At 41.6% G+C, this 16,026-nt stretch overlaps 1 protein-coding gene across 1 annotated transcript in view; it reads left to right on the top strand.

Annotated features, from left to right (window-relative positions):
- Positions 1-9,625: 9,625 nt before the first annotated feature.
- CCL28 (chemokine (C-C motif) ligand 28) overlaps positions 9,626-16,026 on the top strand; it is a 22,579-nt gene continuing 16,178 nt past the window's right edge. The window contains exon 1 of the mRNA XM_012664763.1: positions 9,626-9,764. Coding sequence (XP_012520217.1) covers positions 9,701-9,764 — 64 coding nt within the window. The 5' untranslated portion in view covers positions 9,626-9,700. The remainder of the gene's footprint in view (positions 9,765-16,026) is intronic.

The raw sequence follows: 16,026 nt of genomic DNA, 5'->3' as shown, positions 1-16,026 counted from the left end.
CTTCTGTTTCGTGGTTATCACATTGGAATGTGGTGGCAGGGGCTAAATGCTTTTCCTACCCTATCCTTATTCAGCTACCTCATACCCGCCTCCCCTCAACAAAGGCCAGGGGGGAAGCCTTGTAATTAGAACACATTTGGACGTGTACCATTTGTTACCAGTTAATGTAGTGTGCTCAGTCAAGGCAAACGCTATCTTAATATAGTAGCCAGAGGATATTAGTTTATAAGAAACTAGTTCAAAGTTATGTTAGTGAAAGGGATAGGACTTTCTCACCTCACTAGGGGTTCAAAAGGGAATTAATCTTGGGGTGCCAAACCAATCACAGCCCAGAGGGGAAGCCCTTCACAGGATTTCCCTCACCCTTACCTCTTGCTGAGTAGTGGTAACTGGGCAGAGGAGGAAAGGACTGGGATGTAAACTCTGCAAGTCACTTGATGGCACTGATGAGGATTGACTTGATTGTCTCCACAGAGAGGTGCCAGGGCCTGGGGTGAAGAACACTGAAGCCGGAGGCGGGTGCTGCAGGGAGGGAGGAGTAGCGGGGAGGATTGGAAATGATGTCCACGTGGGGATGCCCTCTGCCTGCTCGGTCCCTGCAGGAGGCCCAGGTGGGCCCAGGTGGGCCAAGGCTTTGTCCCAAAGAAAGAATAACTCAAATAGTGTTTGTTCACTTAGAAGAAAAACAAGGAAATATCAGGAAAATTGATGGATGAGGTGCTCTAAAGGTTCCCACACTTTTTTGACTTACAATTGGTGCCCTTAATGTCTCAGTAATTTTTTTTACTGCACCACTAGGCCAAAATAAATACTAAACAATGCCTGTCACTTAGATTTGAACAACCTAATAGTATTAGTTGTGTGATATCCAACAGATGTCCCTGTGTTTCTCTCAAAAATTTAGAATATCCCCCAGCACTGCTATGAATTTGTCTCAGCATCCTGGGGTGCCTTGGCACACAGTTTGGGAACTGTATTATCATTTTAATGCAACAGCAGCCTTCTGTTTGAGGACTTGAGCAGTAGTATCAATCCCAGATAAGACAAAGACCCAGCTGAAGATTTGTAAGAGTGGTTGTCTTGATTTTCCCCACTTTAGAAAGTCACCTTGAAAGCAGAGACACTGTCCCCATCTGTAGGATAGGGCTCTGCCAAGCACAAGGTGGGGACTCAATACATTTTTGTTAAATGAATGACTGAATGGCTGTATCTACTTCTCCTTCCCTATTTTCTTAGAAGATGAGCTGAAGTGTTCTAGACATTCCTAACTCAGGATTCTTCCCTGAGGAATCTTAGGGTGTTGGCCAAAAGAAGGAAAATATAATTATCCCGTTTCGAAGCCAGCAGCCAATACCTGAGCTTAAATTTTCATTTGTTCTGCATCGTAAGGTAAGTGGAAGGGAAAAGGTGATTCAGGAACACTAAAACAGGAAAAAGAAAGATGGATAATACTTCAATGTTTTAGTACTTAAGATTGTGGAGTCTTTTTCTTGATGCTTTTAGAGAAAAGGACAAATAAATTATTGGGTTGGTTTGAGTACAGGCTACCTCTGAGATAGAGGAATAAATTAATCAACCCTTTTGTGGCAGATTGACAGCAATATTTCAGGTTCTTGTGTTCTTGCAGAACTTTCCACTCTTCATCAAGGGGTGAAGTCTATTTCCCCTCTCCTTCAACCTGGGTAGGACTTTGTGGCTGCCCTGACTAATCCAATGCAGAAGTGAACCTGCATAATTTCCAAGACAGGACATAAAATGTAGTTTCCACCTGGTGCTCTCTCTCACTTATGGGATATTTGGCTTGGGAGCCCAGCCACCATGCTGTGAGGAAGCCAAACTAGTCACATGGAGAGGACCATGCAGACAGGAACTGAGGCCCCCAGTTCACAGCCAGTATCAACTGCCAGACCCAGGAATGAGTGAGTCTTCCAGGTGATTCCAGCTGTCAGCCTCCAAACCACTCCAGCAGATGCTGACGGGCAGACATGAGCTATCCCTACCAAGCCTTCCCCTGTTTAAATTACAGATTCATGAGCAAAATAAATGCTATAGTTGTTTAAACCACAAGTTTGTCATATTTATTATACAGGCATAGTAATTGGAAAACTTTAAAAAAATTTTTTTTGCCATTGTATTTGAAAAATGTCCACATAGTATAGTAAGGAACACAGAGCTCTGTATGTAGACTGCCTGTGTTCTAATGCGAGCTCCAACACTTTTAATCTCTGTGACATTGGGCATATACTTAAATTCACACCTCCAATGGAGGTCATAAGAGCATCTACTTCATAGGAGTGTTCTGACCATTAAGTGACTTAATATATGCAGTGTTTGAAACAGTGCCTACTGCAAAATAAGCTCTACATATTGTTGTTGTGGTGGTTATTATTGGTAATATTGGTGTGGTAGGCAGAATTCTTAGAAGGCCCCTGCGACTCCTGCTCCTTGGTATCCATGCCATTGCGTTATCCACTCACCTTAGTGCAGGTAAAACCAGTGATTCACTTCTAACTGATAGGATATGGCAAAGGTGAAGGAACTTTGCAGATTCCTAAAGTTGACTTTAAGTGAATCAAAAAGGTTATTATCCTGAGTGAGGCTGACCTAATGAGGTCAGCTCTTTAAAAGATGATCTAGAGATCAGAGACTCTCTGTCCTGCTGGCCTTGAAGAAGCAAGCTGCCATAAGTTCAATAGTTGTGAAGAAATGAATGATGCCAACTACCACATGATCTTGGAAGGGACTCCAAGCCCCAGATGAAACTGCAGCCCCGGCCAATACTCTGCAGCCTTGTGAGACCTGAGTAGAGGACTCACTGAGCCATACCTGACTCCTGACCCATGGAAACTGTGATAAATGGGTGTTGGTTTAAGCTACTAACTGTGTGCTAATTTGTTATGTGGCCATACATAACTAATACAAGTAGTAAAAATTCAAACCATAAAAAGTATATACAATCAAAAGGAGATTTTTCTACCATCCCAGACCTTCACCCTCCTCAGAGGCAACCACTAGTAAGAACTTGTGTTTCATCACTACAGAAATCTTCTATGCATATATAAGTATTTACATCCATCTATGTGCTGGATGTGTGAATTTCATATACACACAGTGGAGAGAGAGAGATTTTCCACTGTTCTGCACTTTGTTTTCTTCACTTAAAGACCAGAGATCTTTCCTTATAATACATTATTTGTTGCATTGTAGTCCATCGTGTGGATGTGCCATAATTTATTTTCCTAGTACACTACTGATAGATATGAAGGTTGTTTTTAATATTTTACTCTACAGTGAGATTCAGATTCTTTTCTGCTGTTGTTGTTTTTAGAGACAGGGTATTGTTTTGTTACCCAGGCTGGAGTGCAATGGCATGAACATATCTCACTGCAGCCTCAGAATCCTGGGCTAAAGTGATCCTCCAGCCTCAGCCTCCCGAGTAGCTGGGACTACAGGTGTGCTCCACCATGCTCAGCTAATTTAAAAAATGTTTTTTAGAAAAGGGGGTCTTGCTATGTTACCCGGGCTGGTCTCTAACTCTGGGCCTCAAGTGATCCTCTCACCTCAGTTTCCCAAGTAGCTGGGATTATAGGTGTGAGCCACCATGCCAGGCCAAGATATTCTTATGCTTACATCTTTGCATACATGTATCCGCATCTGTAGAATAAATTCCAGTAGTGAAATTCTTAAATCAAAATATATCTTCATTTTAAATTAATAGGTATTGACAAATTTACCTGCTAAGAATTTGTACTAATTTACAATTTTACTAATCAGTGTGAATGAATACTTTACTAACAATATGTAGTATAAATCATTTTGATCTTTGCCAGTTAGGCAGTTGGAAATGTATCTCGCTTTTATTTGTTTTCATTAGTGTTTAAGTAATTTAAGTAATGGTGAGCATTTAAAAATTTTTATAAGCCCGTTTTATTTCTGTGAACTGCTTGTTCATATCCACCCAAGATCTCTTTTTTTTTCTTTTTTTTTTTTGAGACAGAGTCTCGCTCTGTTGCCCAGGCTAGAGTGCCTTGGCATCAGCCTAGCTCATAGCAACCTCAAATTCCTGGGCTCAAGCGATCCTAGTAGCTGGGACTACAGGCATGCGCCGCCATGCCCGGCTAATTTTTTCTCTATATATTTTTAGTTGTCCAGCTAATTTCTTTCTATTTTTAGTAGAGACGGGGTCTTGCTCTTGCTCAGGCTGGTCTCGAACTCCAGCTCAAATGGTCCGCCTGCCTCAGCCTCCCAGAGTGCCAGGATTACAAGCATGAGCCACTTCTCACAGCCCAAGATCTCTTAATATAACAGCCTTTTGTCTTTTGTCATATAAATACCCCCACCCCCACCTCCACCACACACACCTTTTTGCCATTTGTCTTTTACTGAGTTTTATTTTTCCATTATGGGGTTTCACTTTTTTGTAGGGTCAAATTTTTCACTCTTTTCTTTATGGCTTCTGAGTCTTGTTTTATGCTTAGAAAGACCTTCCCTGCTCTAAAAGTTAAAAAATACTCTTCTATATTTCCTTTGGGTAGTTTTATATTTTAATTCTTTACTTTAAATTTTTAATACATCTAGAATTTAAAGCTTCAACTTTATCTTTTCCACATAGTTAACCAGTTGTTTCAATACCATTTATTGAATAATCCAGTTTTCCCTCATGTGAAATGCTAACTTTACAATATATTAAATTGACACAAGCGTTATAGCTTCTGGATTTATGCATCGGTGACACACTGTTTTAGTTACAGTAGATTTACAATATATCTTAACATCCAGAAAAACTTGTCATCCTTCACTGCTTTCCTTTTGCAGATTCTCCTGGGGGTGTTCTTTTTATTTTTAGTAGCTTGAGGTACCATTCTGCTCTGTGCTTCCCAATTTATTGACTAACCTTAGGCAAGTCACCTAACTCCTGTTACTATAATAAAATGATAATGAATTTGGATTATTCATATATCTGGAATATTCATATATCCATTCATATATCTGGATATTCATATATCTGGAAAGCATGAATGCTAAAACAAACAAAAAAAAGTTATACATTTAAGCTGGGAAAGGAAACTATAGTGTTAACCAGGAATAAGAAATTCAATGCATGGGAAATTCCCTACTTTGGCTCTAGGTTCAAACTTTGTTCCTTCTAATTAGTCCTGCTGCATTTTCTCCTCTGTTTACTTTGGCATAGCTGATGCCCAACCCCATCACACATTTAATTACACTGTGTAAATCACGGAACCACGGCACTGAAAGGGACCTAGCCCTGGCCTGGCTCTCCTAAAAGCCATCTCAGCTGGAAAATGTTCTGTCTTGTTTCTTAAGAACACAGATTTCTGAAATTCTCTCTCTCTCTCTCTCTCTCTCTCTCACAGACACACACACACACACACACACACACACACACTTGCACTACCCTTGACCCTTGTTTCAAACCTACAAATCCCCTGGTGATATATATTTTTATAACTAATCCTCTTCCAATGTATAATTTCTTATTTTCAGTATTTTATAGAAAATCCTTTCTGAGAAATGCAAATTTAAAATAGTATTACCATTTGGGCTAGAGATACTCAGCAGAGGCCAAGAGTACCAATTGTAAACTTCTGTGACCACGCTGGCAAGATTTTGCTCATGTAATAAAGGCCTGCTTATTTGAGTTATCCAACTCATTATTCATTCAACAGACCCTAAGCATCTACTATTTGCTGAGCACCAAGCTAGGCATTGGGGGTATAATGATGAATGAGACACAGATCCTGCCTTTACTGGGCCCACTTTATTGGTGGAGAGAGGCATGTACAGTATTTATAACACTGTGTGGTAATTTGGCAATATATATTAAAAAGTGACTTAAATGGGCGTATCTTTTGAGAAGCTCCATTTCTTCTTGGGCGGGGATGCAGTGGTCCAATCATAGCTCACTGTAACCTTGAATTCCTGGGCTCAAGGGATTCCTGCCTCAGCCTCCCAAGTAGCTAGGACTACAGGTGCTCACCACCACGCCTGGCTAATGTTTTCTATTTTTAGTAGAGAAAGGGTCTCTCTCTTGCTCAGGCTGGTCTGGAACTCCTGACATCAAATGATCCTACCACCTTGGCCTCCCAGAGTGCTAGGATTACAGGCGTGAGCCACTGTGCCCGCCCTCTGTCCATCCTTGATATATTGTACATATCACACCCTACATGATGTGCACTGTGCCTCTGGGTTCTCACGCGTTGTGAACTTGTCTGAAACAAGCCTTGAAGGCAGAGGATCACCTAGCAGAGGGTGGGGAAGCAGGGATAGGTGACAGGGAGACATACAGAGTGACACTGGAGCTGTGCCTGAAAGAACACTTTGCTTCTTTTTAAAAAGTAAAAACTACTTGGTTCTCCCTGGTAAAGAAAAAAAAATTTTTTTCCTAAAAGATTGCATCCAGATATTCTTAGCCAGAGACATTTCATAACAGAAAGCATACAGCCAGGCATAGTTGTAGGTTGTCAACTGTTTCATTCCATGGCTCTGCCCTCCAGCTATGCCCTGGGCCCTAATGGCACACATTTCCCAATCTCCTTCTCATTTGGTTTTGTAGAATCCCCAACCCCAGATAAAAATATTCAAATAATCAAAGTTATTCTTCCAAATCCATCCCTTTTGGGCTCCTTCCTAGTTTACAGTGGTCCCTGCCTGCCTAGTGAGCACCCCTCTCAAGCACAGACACACATGCCTCATAATCATAACTTGCACTATGTTCTCTCCAGACAAAAATGCCTCACCCGAATCAAAACAGATCTACCCAGTGTCCTTCTCATTCATGTCTTAGTACAAAATGATGTGACATAGGGTTTTTCAGTGGTTTATGGGTTCCTGCTGGTGAATGTCAGGTTTGCTTTTTAGCACCAGAGTGACATAACACCCTGCCCCAAGGTTGTGATTCCGATGGTGGTAATTTCTCAAGTGCTTTAATGTTTTTGGTTCTACATGTTATGCCAGCTGTATTCCAGTAACCACAACCCAACCCACCATCCCATTCCAGTGCCCCCAGGAAAGAGTATGAAGTGGGAGGAAAACGCTAATAACACACGGAGGAGCGCACCTTTGCTCTCCAAGTCCCTGGATTCCATGCCTATGCAGGGCTATGGTAGTATTTCCTGGCAGAAGAAACATGCACACAGTGAAAGAGAAGCTAGCCCATCAAATACAGAAGCAAGTAAGAGGTACATGAATTGAGTACACAAGGCCTGTGTAGTTGCAGGCTCATCCAAATTGAGCCCAGCCTTCCTCGTCAGTGCCCTAATAATTCTGCATAAATTTTACCCTGTTGGATTAAAAATCACTCCTGTTACCCAGTAGTCACCCTTCATTTCATCTGAACAGAAGCTATTGTCTACTGTAGGAAAGTCATCCTCAGGAGGGACTCCTAAGAGTGGGAATTTCAGGCACTTGGCAGGCTGGTGAATGTTTAGGCACATGTGTTGTTTTTGCAAATCTTCATGACTGTCTCAGACTATAATTTTTGTGCAGCTTCTCTGACTTTTTCCTTCAGAGCATTCTGCTTTCATCCAGAGAGGCTGCTGTGGTTATGGCTGGTGCCCACAATTTCACAGGTCTTCGACAGTCGCCTCTGCAGGTTCTCTGTACTCTTTTACCAAGACCTGTAGCAAGGTCCCTTTGATTAGTGGCAGAGGCTGGAACTGCTGCTCTGGGTGCCTGGGTCTTCTCATTTTGGAGGTCACCATCTTTGCTAGCCCATTGCCCTCCAAAGCTCCCATTCTTCATTTTATTATAGGTCTAGTTCTTGATAGTGAATTGGAGCTTGGTTAAACACCACAACTTGACAGCTGGGGACAATTCAGACCCCGGGCTCTTGACTTAAAACAGCAACAACCAAGCAAATGTGTGACATAGTAATTTAAAATATTCTGAGTTTAAATTACACATATACTTGTCTCAGTCTGTTTTGTGCTGCTATAACAGAGTACCTGAGACTGGGTAATTTATAAAGAACAGAAATTTATTCTCTCACAGTTCTAGGGCCTGGAAAGTCCAAGATCAAGGCACCAGAAAGTGTGGTCTCTGGTTCCAAGATGACACCTCGTTGCTGCATCCTTTGGAGAGAAGGAACATTGTGTCCTCACCTCGCAGAAAAGCAGAAGAGACTCAACCCATTCCCACAAGCCTTTTTTATAGCAACATTCATCTGTTCACAACAGTGGAGCCATCAGGACCTAAACACTGGGCCCAACCTCCCAACACAATTTGCATTGGGGATTAAGTTTCAACATGAGTTTTAGAGGGGACAAAAACATTCAAACTATAGTACTAATTTAAAAACATAAGCTGAAATAGGTGAAATTAATTTTAATAATATATTTTATTTAACCCAATGTCTAAAATATTACCGTGTAATCAATAACATGTAATCAATATAAAAATTATTAGCAAAATAGAAAAATGTATTATTTTTCTTTGAAATCTAGTGTTTATTTTATGCCTATAGTACATCTGAATTTGGGCATGTGGCTACCGCACAGGGTAGCACAGTTCTAGAGGAAGCATGACACAACTTTGGAGGTAATCCAGTCTGACTCGTTATTTGCAGAAAATTTAAGTACATTTTCTGAGGTTACACAACTAGTTAGTAGAAGAGGCAGGATTGGAATCCGGTGACCTGCACCCTACCCAGTGCTTTTATTCACAAAGCTAATGGGCAGCAAAGCTGTACTGGAGCTCGTGCCTCCTCACGCCTGCTCTGATGCTCTTTTCTACAAGGCACTGCCCCCTTCCTGTCTTACCTTTTTCTTAAATAAACTAAAAAGCTTTCACTGGAAACAATTTGGCTGTGAATCAAGATCAGAGTGGGGTCAAATTTTTCCATATCTTTCCACACAGATAATTTTTTTATGCCTCGTCACCCTTGTCCCCGGAAACTCATAGTTTCCATAAGCTACTTAAAAACTCTGATTCCTTTATGCAGAGGTTCTCACCACAAGTGTTCATCAGAATCACTTATGGAACTTTAATTTTTTTGGAGACAGGATCTCGCTCTGTTGCCCAGGCTAGAGTGCAGTGGCATCATCATAGATCACTGCAGCCTCAAACTCCTGGGCTCAAACAATTCTCCTGCCTCAGCCTCTCCAGTAGCTGAGACTACAGGAGCCGGCCACCATGCCTGGCTAATTTTTCTATTTTCTGTAGAGAGGGGGTCTTGCTGTGTTGCTCAGGCTGGTCTCTAGCTCCTGGGCTCAAGTGATCCTCCCACCTTGGCCTCCCAAAGAGCTAGGATTATAGGCATGAGCCACCGTACCCTGTTGGTGCTTTTACAAAGTTCAAATGACTGGTCCCTTACCTTAGAATTCTGGTTTATCTGTTGGGGGCATGGGGGAAGATTCATGTACATTGATTTTTTTTAATGATTCCCAAATTATTCTGATACACACCTCCAACTCACAACGACTTCACCAGCTGCCAGATCACCACTTACATCCCCTGACCCTCAGGCAATGTGAACACAAGTTGGGAGCTTGACAAGTCAGGCAGGAGCCTGATCTTAAGGAAAGAAACATGAGAGATGATACCCTGAGCCCTTGCCAGGGCGGGGCTACCTGGCTTACTTTTCCTCCACGCTCTTTCTCTGCACCCAAGAACACGTTTAGCCTCATTTCCTTATTGCACAGCTTCACCTGCGGTGCTGTCAGAGGCAGCGGGGTAGGCAGGAATGCAGCAGACAGGACTCACTGTCATGGCCTTGGCTGTCTGTGTGGCCCTACACACCTCGGAAGGTGAGTTGGGGCACTGGCCACTTAGGCCTCCAGTGGAAGGGGGCGCCTCCTAAATTGGTGCTGGAACGAGTGAGGTGGGACAGGAATCTCTATCTCTTCAGGTAGGAATTTCCAATTGATTTCTGATTATCTACAAGAGAACGGCATAGGTTTTAATACTAGATCTCCAAGAAATTTCAGGAAGGAACCTCATTTTAACAGGAAGATTAGTAATTTGCCACCGGAAGATGAGGTGCAAATTTGAGCACAGGTGTAACCTTGAGCTTTGTTTCATTTTCTGTTGACCGTATCTTAGAAAATCCCTAGCTAGAGGTTGGATAAAGCCCCTATTATTCGTCTTGTCTCCACCCTCACCCCAGCCTGCTAAACTGTCTGAACACAGTTGCATGTTCCTGGAGGAAAAGACAGACTTGACCAACTGGGTTTTGCTTAAGTCATTGCAAATTTCCTGAACAAAGTCAGCTCTGTGGATACAGAAAACTGAAACTTCAGTCCGATCTTCAAAAAGGGAAGCAGGATGAAGATTAAACCACACAGATTATACCGAAGAGAATTTCAGTTGTGAGTTCCTAGCATGTATATGGAGATTGGACTGCATATGGACTGGAGAGAATCCATTCTACAGTAGCACTCGCTACTGCATTTAGGAAACCCTAAATACAAGTACTTAATACTTGACCGATAACTCTTTTCCATTGTCATCTTTTCTTAACCCTCACCCTGAACAAATTCCCTAAGTCCAGAGCAGAGGTGGAATGTAAGTTTTGTTTGGTCTGCTTTTTAAAAATTGAGCCAACAATGTAAAACCAACAGACTTCACATGCACATACTCATATATACACACATACAAACTGGATTTTAAAGCATCTCTTGAAAAATCAGATCTGGCAGCAATGGTGCCACGTACACTGGCAAGAACTGGCTGAAGCAGATGAGCCTCTGTCTTTCTCCTCTGAAGTCTGCTGCATTGTATTAACTGCCTGGTTCCTGTAGGCACTTGTTCGTATAGTGTACCGATATATTGGATTATATAAATAGAGGAAAACATCTGGATAATCTTTTAACTTCTATGTATCTTCTCAAGATAAAGACAAAAGTTTGTAATTTTATACGTTTCTGTAACATTTTTTTTTTTTTTTTTGAGACAGAGTCTCACTCTGTTGCCCGGGCTAGAGTGCTGTGGCATCAGCCTAGCTCACAGCAACCTCAAACTCCTGGGCTCAAGCAATCCTCCTGCCTCAGCCTCCTGAGTAGCTGGGACTACAGGCACGCGCCACCATGCCCAGCTAATTTTTTTTTTGTATATATTTTTAGTTGTCCGATTAATTTCTTTCTATTTTTAGTAGAGACGGGATCTTGCTCTTGCTCAGGCTGGTTTCGAACTCCTCAGCTCAAACAATCCGCCCGCCTCGGCCTCCCAGAGTGCTAGGATTACAGGCGTGAGCCACCACGCCTGGCCTGGTTTCTCTAACATTTTTTTAGAAAAATTCACCATTGACATTTTAGGACTCACTTTTACTGCTTCTCAAAGGTCTAACTGCTAAGGCTTTACCCCTAATTTTGGCAACTCCATCTCAAATTTTTTATATAAAGCTTTGAAACAAAGGTGTGCCTACCTTCCAGCTTCCTGACCTATTTCCAGCTGTTCCACAGCAGGAGCAGCCACCGCTGCCCTCCTATAGCAAAGGAGGCAGGGAAGGGCAGGCGGAGGGGACAGAGGGTTATAAGGGAGGCTCTGGCTACCCAGGATAAAACGTCACATGGGACTGAGTCCTGGTAGAGAAGGTGGGACAGCAAAATGCAGAGGAATCTGAAAAGGTACTGCTGGTGGTGATAAAAGAAAGGGAGCTGAGAGACCCCGCAGTAGCCTTTTGGTTTAGTCTTGATGCTTTACCTAAAGCAGTTTGTCTGAGAAGCTCCAGTCCTCTGCCATTTAAAAATAAGTGATGTTGGGGAAAATACGTGGGGGTAGGCCTGAGAACAGTTGTAGAGCTGAGACGGGCAACATCACTGCTCTCCTTAGCAAACTTTCATTCAAGTGTCCGTGTGTGCCAGGTGCCGTGTAGGAGACACTAAGTGATTCAGGCTCCAGGGACGGGTGGAAGACCAAGTGGAGAGGCTGGGAGGTGGCAATGCTCAGCCTTGCAGAGAAGGGAATAGGTGGCCTTGGCATTTGCTGCAGCATGGAGGAGGGGATGGGGAAATGGCCTGTCCCAATTTGGGATTTGGGGAGATACATTTTGTTATTTCAGGAAGATAATTGTTCCATTATCTTAATGGTGTCTTAAGTGACTGTCTTGATGTGATGGCTCAACAATTGGCATTCCCAAAGTGTTCTGCATAAATCAGGAAGCAGGTGACTTTATCCATGATTAAAAGCCTTGGATTCTCTCCAAAGGTAGGGCACATTCCACATCTGCTGACATGGCTGCTGGCTCCCAGAACTCAATACTGAGTCCACAAACATGTCTATCATCCTGTTTTAGTGGCCCTGAGCCATAATATTTAAATCCACAATCTTGACTAGAGCTTTGTGGGCCTGGCTGTTTTTTCTGTATATTAAGACCACTTGTGCCCAGCAGATACAAGTTGGGAGATTTTGCTCCATTTGGGTCCCAAATTGTCTTCCTGTTGACAACCTACTTTCTCAGAGTAGAATGGCTACTGAATCACACGGATACTTTCTAGAGACTTGGCACTTGCATGCTAAAAAAACTTTATCTTTTATTTGTTTTAATCATAGAACACTGGCTAGAGAGGGTTACCAAGAATATATACACATTTGTGCTTGAAAGTTGGTCTGAAGCCGGGCGTAGTGGCTCACGCCTGTAATCCTAGCGCTCTGGGAGGCTGGGATGATTGCTTGAACTCAGGTGTTTGAAACCAGCCTGAGCAAGAGCAAGACCCTGTCTCTACTAAAAATAGAAAGAAATTAGCCAGACAACTAAAAATAGAAAAAATGGCGTCGCGTGCCCATAGTCCCAGCTACCCGGGAGGCTGAGGCAGGAGGATCACTTGAGCCCAGGAGTTTGAAGTTGCTGTGAGCTAGGCTGACGCCACGGCACTCTATTCAGGGCAACAGAGTGAGACTCTGTCTCAAAAAAAAGAAAGTTGGTCTGCACAGTCAGAACTCTCCATTCCACCAGGAGTGGTCCCTGAGAGGTCTGACATGATCTACCCAGGAATCTGCCTTCCTTCAGTTTCTCTCCAGGTGGGCACTATAATTAAAGCACTACATCCTACATTCCCTGAATTCTGTATCATTGTTAGATTAAGCATCTAGATTTTGTTTCCAAAAGCCAGTCATCATATTTATAATGTAGTTAAGGTTTTTTTTTTTTTAATGTCCTTTTCTGTATCTAGAGAGAAGTCGTGTGATAAAATAGCAGTCTTCTCAGATTTGAGTAATGTATCGTCCCCTTTAAAGGGAAACATTTTTTTCATTTTCAAATGTTGACTTTTAAATTATTTTAATGTTACTTGATGTATGAGCATAAAACCAGGTACAAACCCCTGTGCATACATCTGTTCTGCAATTATAAAACCAAAATAAACTGAAATTTAAATAATAACACAACTACAAAGCCAAGAAGATTTAAGTATAAGAACATTAATGTAATACAGTAATTTTTGGCTAAAATTAAAATCACTATTCCAAACACGAATACCACACTAAGGCACAGATTTTGAGTTTGAATTTAATGTGCACATACTACCATGTACAGAATGAGAACTGTTTGTTTCCACCTTTTTCTTTCTGAACCAGATATTTGATATAATTTGGCCCTCCCTTAATGTAAATGCATTACCAAGTTCCACTCTGTTCTCTTCTGATTGGCCCGGGAGGTAGTGCTGGATTTGGTAACAACACTAGCATAAACACAAAGCAAAATTCAAATGTCCTGAAAGTGCTCTTTTAAGATAATTCTCCAGAAGATCCATAACATGTCTATTTAAAGATTATCATTAAAATGACACATTGACATTAATAATTGTCTATGGAGTTCATGGATTCTGAAAGCACATCTACGGGCCTCCTCTCAGGTCTATGAAATGCAGTTTAAGAAATGCTGGTATACTGAGAAAAGGGCGGGACTTGGACTCCAGACAGAATTCTAACCATATAAACTTAAGAAATTGCTTAATTTTTCTGAGCCCAGTTTTCTTATCTGTAAAACAGAAAGGATAATGCCTATTTTACCTAGTTATGATTAAATGAGATAATGTATGGAAAGTGTCTGGAATATAATAGGTACTCAATAATTGTTAGTTCCCTTCCCTTTCCTCCCACAAGGTTTTCTTTTCAATTTCTAAAATTACCAACAAAGTCACAAAATTTAAAGAATTTAATTACTGTAATTATAAAAGTAACAAATGCTCATTACACTTTTTATAAAATAAAAAAATGAAAGTTCCTCTTCACCATCCCTTTAATCTCTCCGTCTCCCCTCTCCAGAGGATTCTGTATATTCTTCCAAATTACTCTATGCATTTATAAATATGAACTCACATGTATCTATACAGATTTTTTAAGCAGAAATAGGACCATGATCCACATATTGTTTTACTTACATTTTTTCATTTGATTAATCATTGCTAACAGTATATCTGTTCAACACAAATAGTCATTTCTTAAAAATCTGCATCATTCATCTTATAGACAACATATAAACTTCTCAGAACAACTGGGAATGTTAACGTTTCACTTACTCATTCATTATTAATCAGGGTCCAATCAAGAGACAGAAACCAGACAAGTAGAACAGGGACAGTTTAGTGTAACAAATTATTAACCGTAACAAGAGATAGGCTAGAAAGAAAGAAAGAGAATTCTAAAAAATGTAGGAGTAGCAGATATTCCTATGGTCAAAATAGAGCACTCAAGGAACAGGTTTCACGCCCCGACCCTGCTAGCCGAGATCCAGACTTTGTTGGAGAATGCACCGCCATGGTTCACTGAATGGCAGAAAAGTCCCCCGGTCTGTATTGGCAGAACACCCTCTAGTTTGCAGGGGGAAGTTCTGCACAGGGAGGTGTCTCACTAGAGGAAGGTACTCTGCTACAAACTGCCTGCAGGGATGCTGCTAGCTGCCATGCACTACAGAACCTGGAAGCCCAGTGCTGGAGAAGCTGCAGCACTGCAGGAGCTGGGCCTGCAGCATCCTGCAGAGAGCACACTGCAGCCAGAAAGGAAAGCTCTCTTTTTCCTGCAGTGTCTCTCCAGAGACTATAGACAGTTTAACATTGTGCTAGCTGGCCAAGGGGAAAAAATGAAATAGCCCATCTCAATTTAATAGAACAGGCAATTAAGGGTGAATTTGAAGCTGAGGAAACATAGATAAGTGGCATATTCCACAAACACTTAATGGACACCAGGATACCTACTATGGGATCAGGTATGTGCTGCAGATTGGCCTCTGGATGTCTTTTTTTGTTTCCATTTATTGAGTGCTTATTACTTGCCACTCCTGTTCTAAGCACTGAAATGTATGAACTCATTCAATGTTTACAACCCTATGAAGCAGGTGCTATTACCATCCTCATATTACAGATAAAGGAATTGAGACAGAGAATTAAGCAACTCACCCAACGTCAGCTAGTAAATGGCAGAGCCAGGACTTAAACCTGGTAGTCTGTCTCCACGCGCTTAAGTATTGTGCTAGAAGGCCTCTTGGGATATCTCTATGGCACAAAGTTATCCAAACCTCTTCAAGACTACCCGTGACCACTCTAGTATCTATGCTGTGGGAAGTACTAGTAACCAGATGTTTTTACAGTAAGATAAAGGAAAACCCCCATCCACTCTCCATCCCCATAAACATTACCCCAGGGTTCCAAAAAATGTCTGGGAGGACTTTATTTGGGCATAGCACGTTCATATATCATGGATTGGTGATTCCTTTCTGCCTACTCAGCGTCAACAATGGGCACTTTTGTTTGTAGGCATCCACAGGGTGATGTCGCTACATTAAGGCATGAGGTCCACCAGAATAGAGATGTGTTCCTAAGCAAACATATTCCTAACATTAAGTGTCGCCCTTCTTAAATTGCATTCAGTCTTTTTTTAATTTAAAAATTTTAATAATTAAGGGTATATATTAGTTGTATAAAAATGGACAAGTTAATATAAAGCGATGTACAGGCATACAATGTATATTAATCAAGTCTATCTATATTGAACTGTATATATGATGAAGGAATGGTCACAAACCAGGAAGAAAGTGATGGATTATCCCTCTTATGTTATGAGGAAAATTGGCTT

The sequence above is a fragment of the Propithecus coquereli genome, unplaced genomic scaffold (assembly GCF_000956105.1).
Source record: "Propithecus coquereli isolate 6110/MARCELLA unplaced genomic scaffold, Pcoq_1.0 Scaffold91, whole genome shotgun sequence".
Taxonomy (NCBI): domain Eukaryota; kingdom Metazoa; phylum Chordata; class Mammalia; order Primates; family Indriidae; genus Propithecus; species Propithecus coquereli.
The sequence above is the reverse complement of the archived record's forward strand: the minus strand, read 5'-3'. Positions and strand labels throughout refer to the sequence as shown.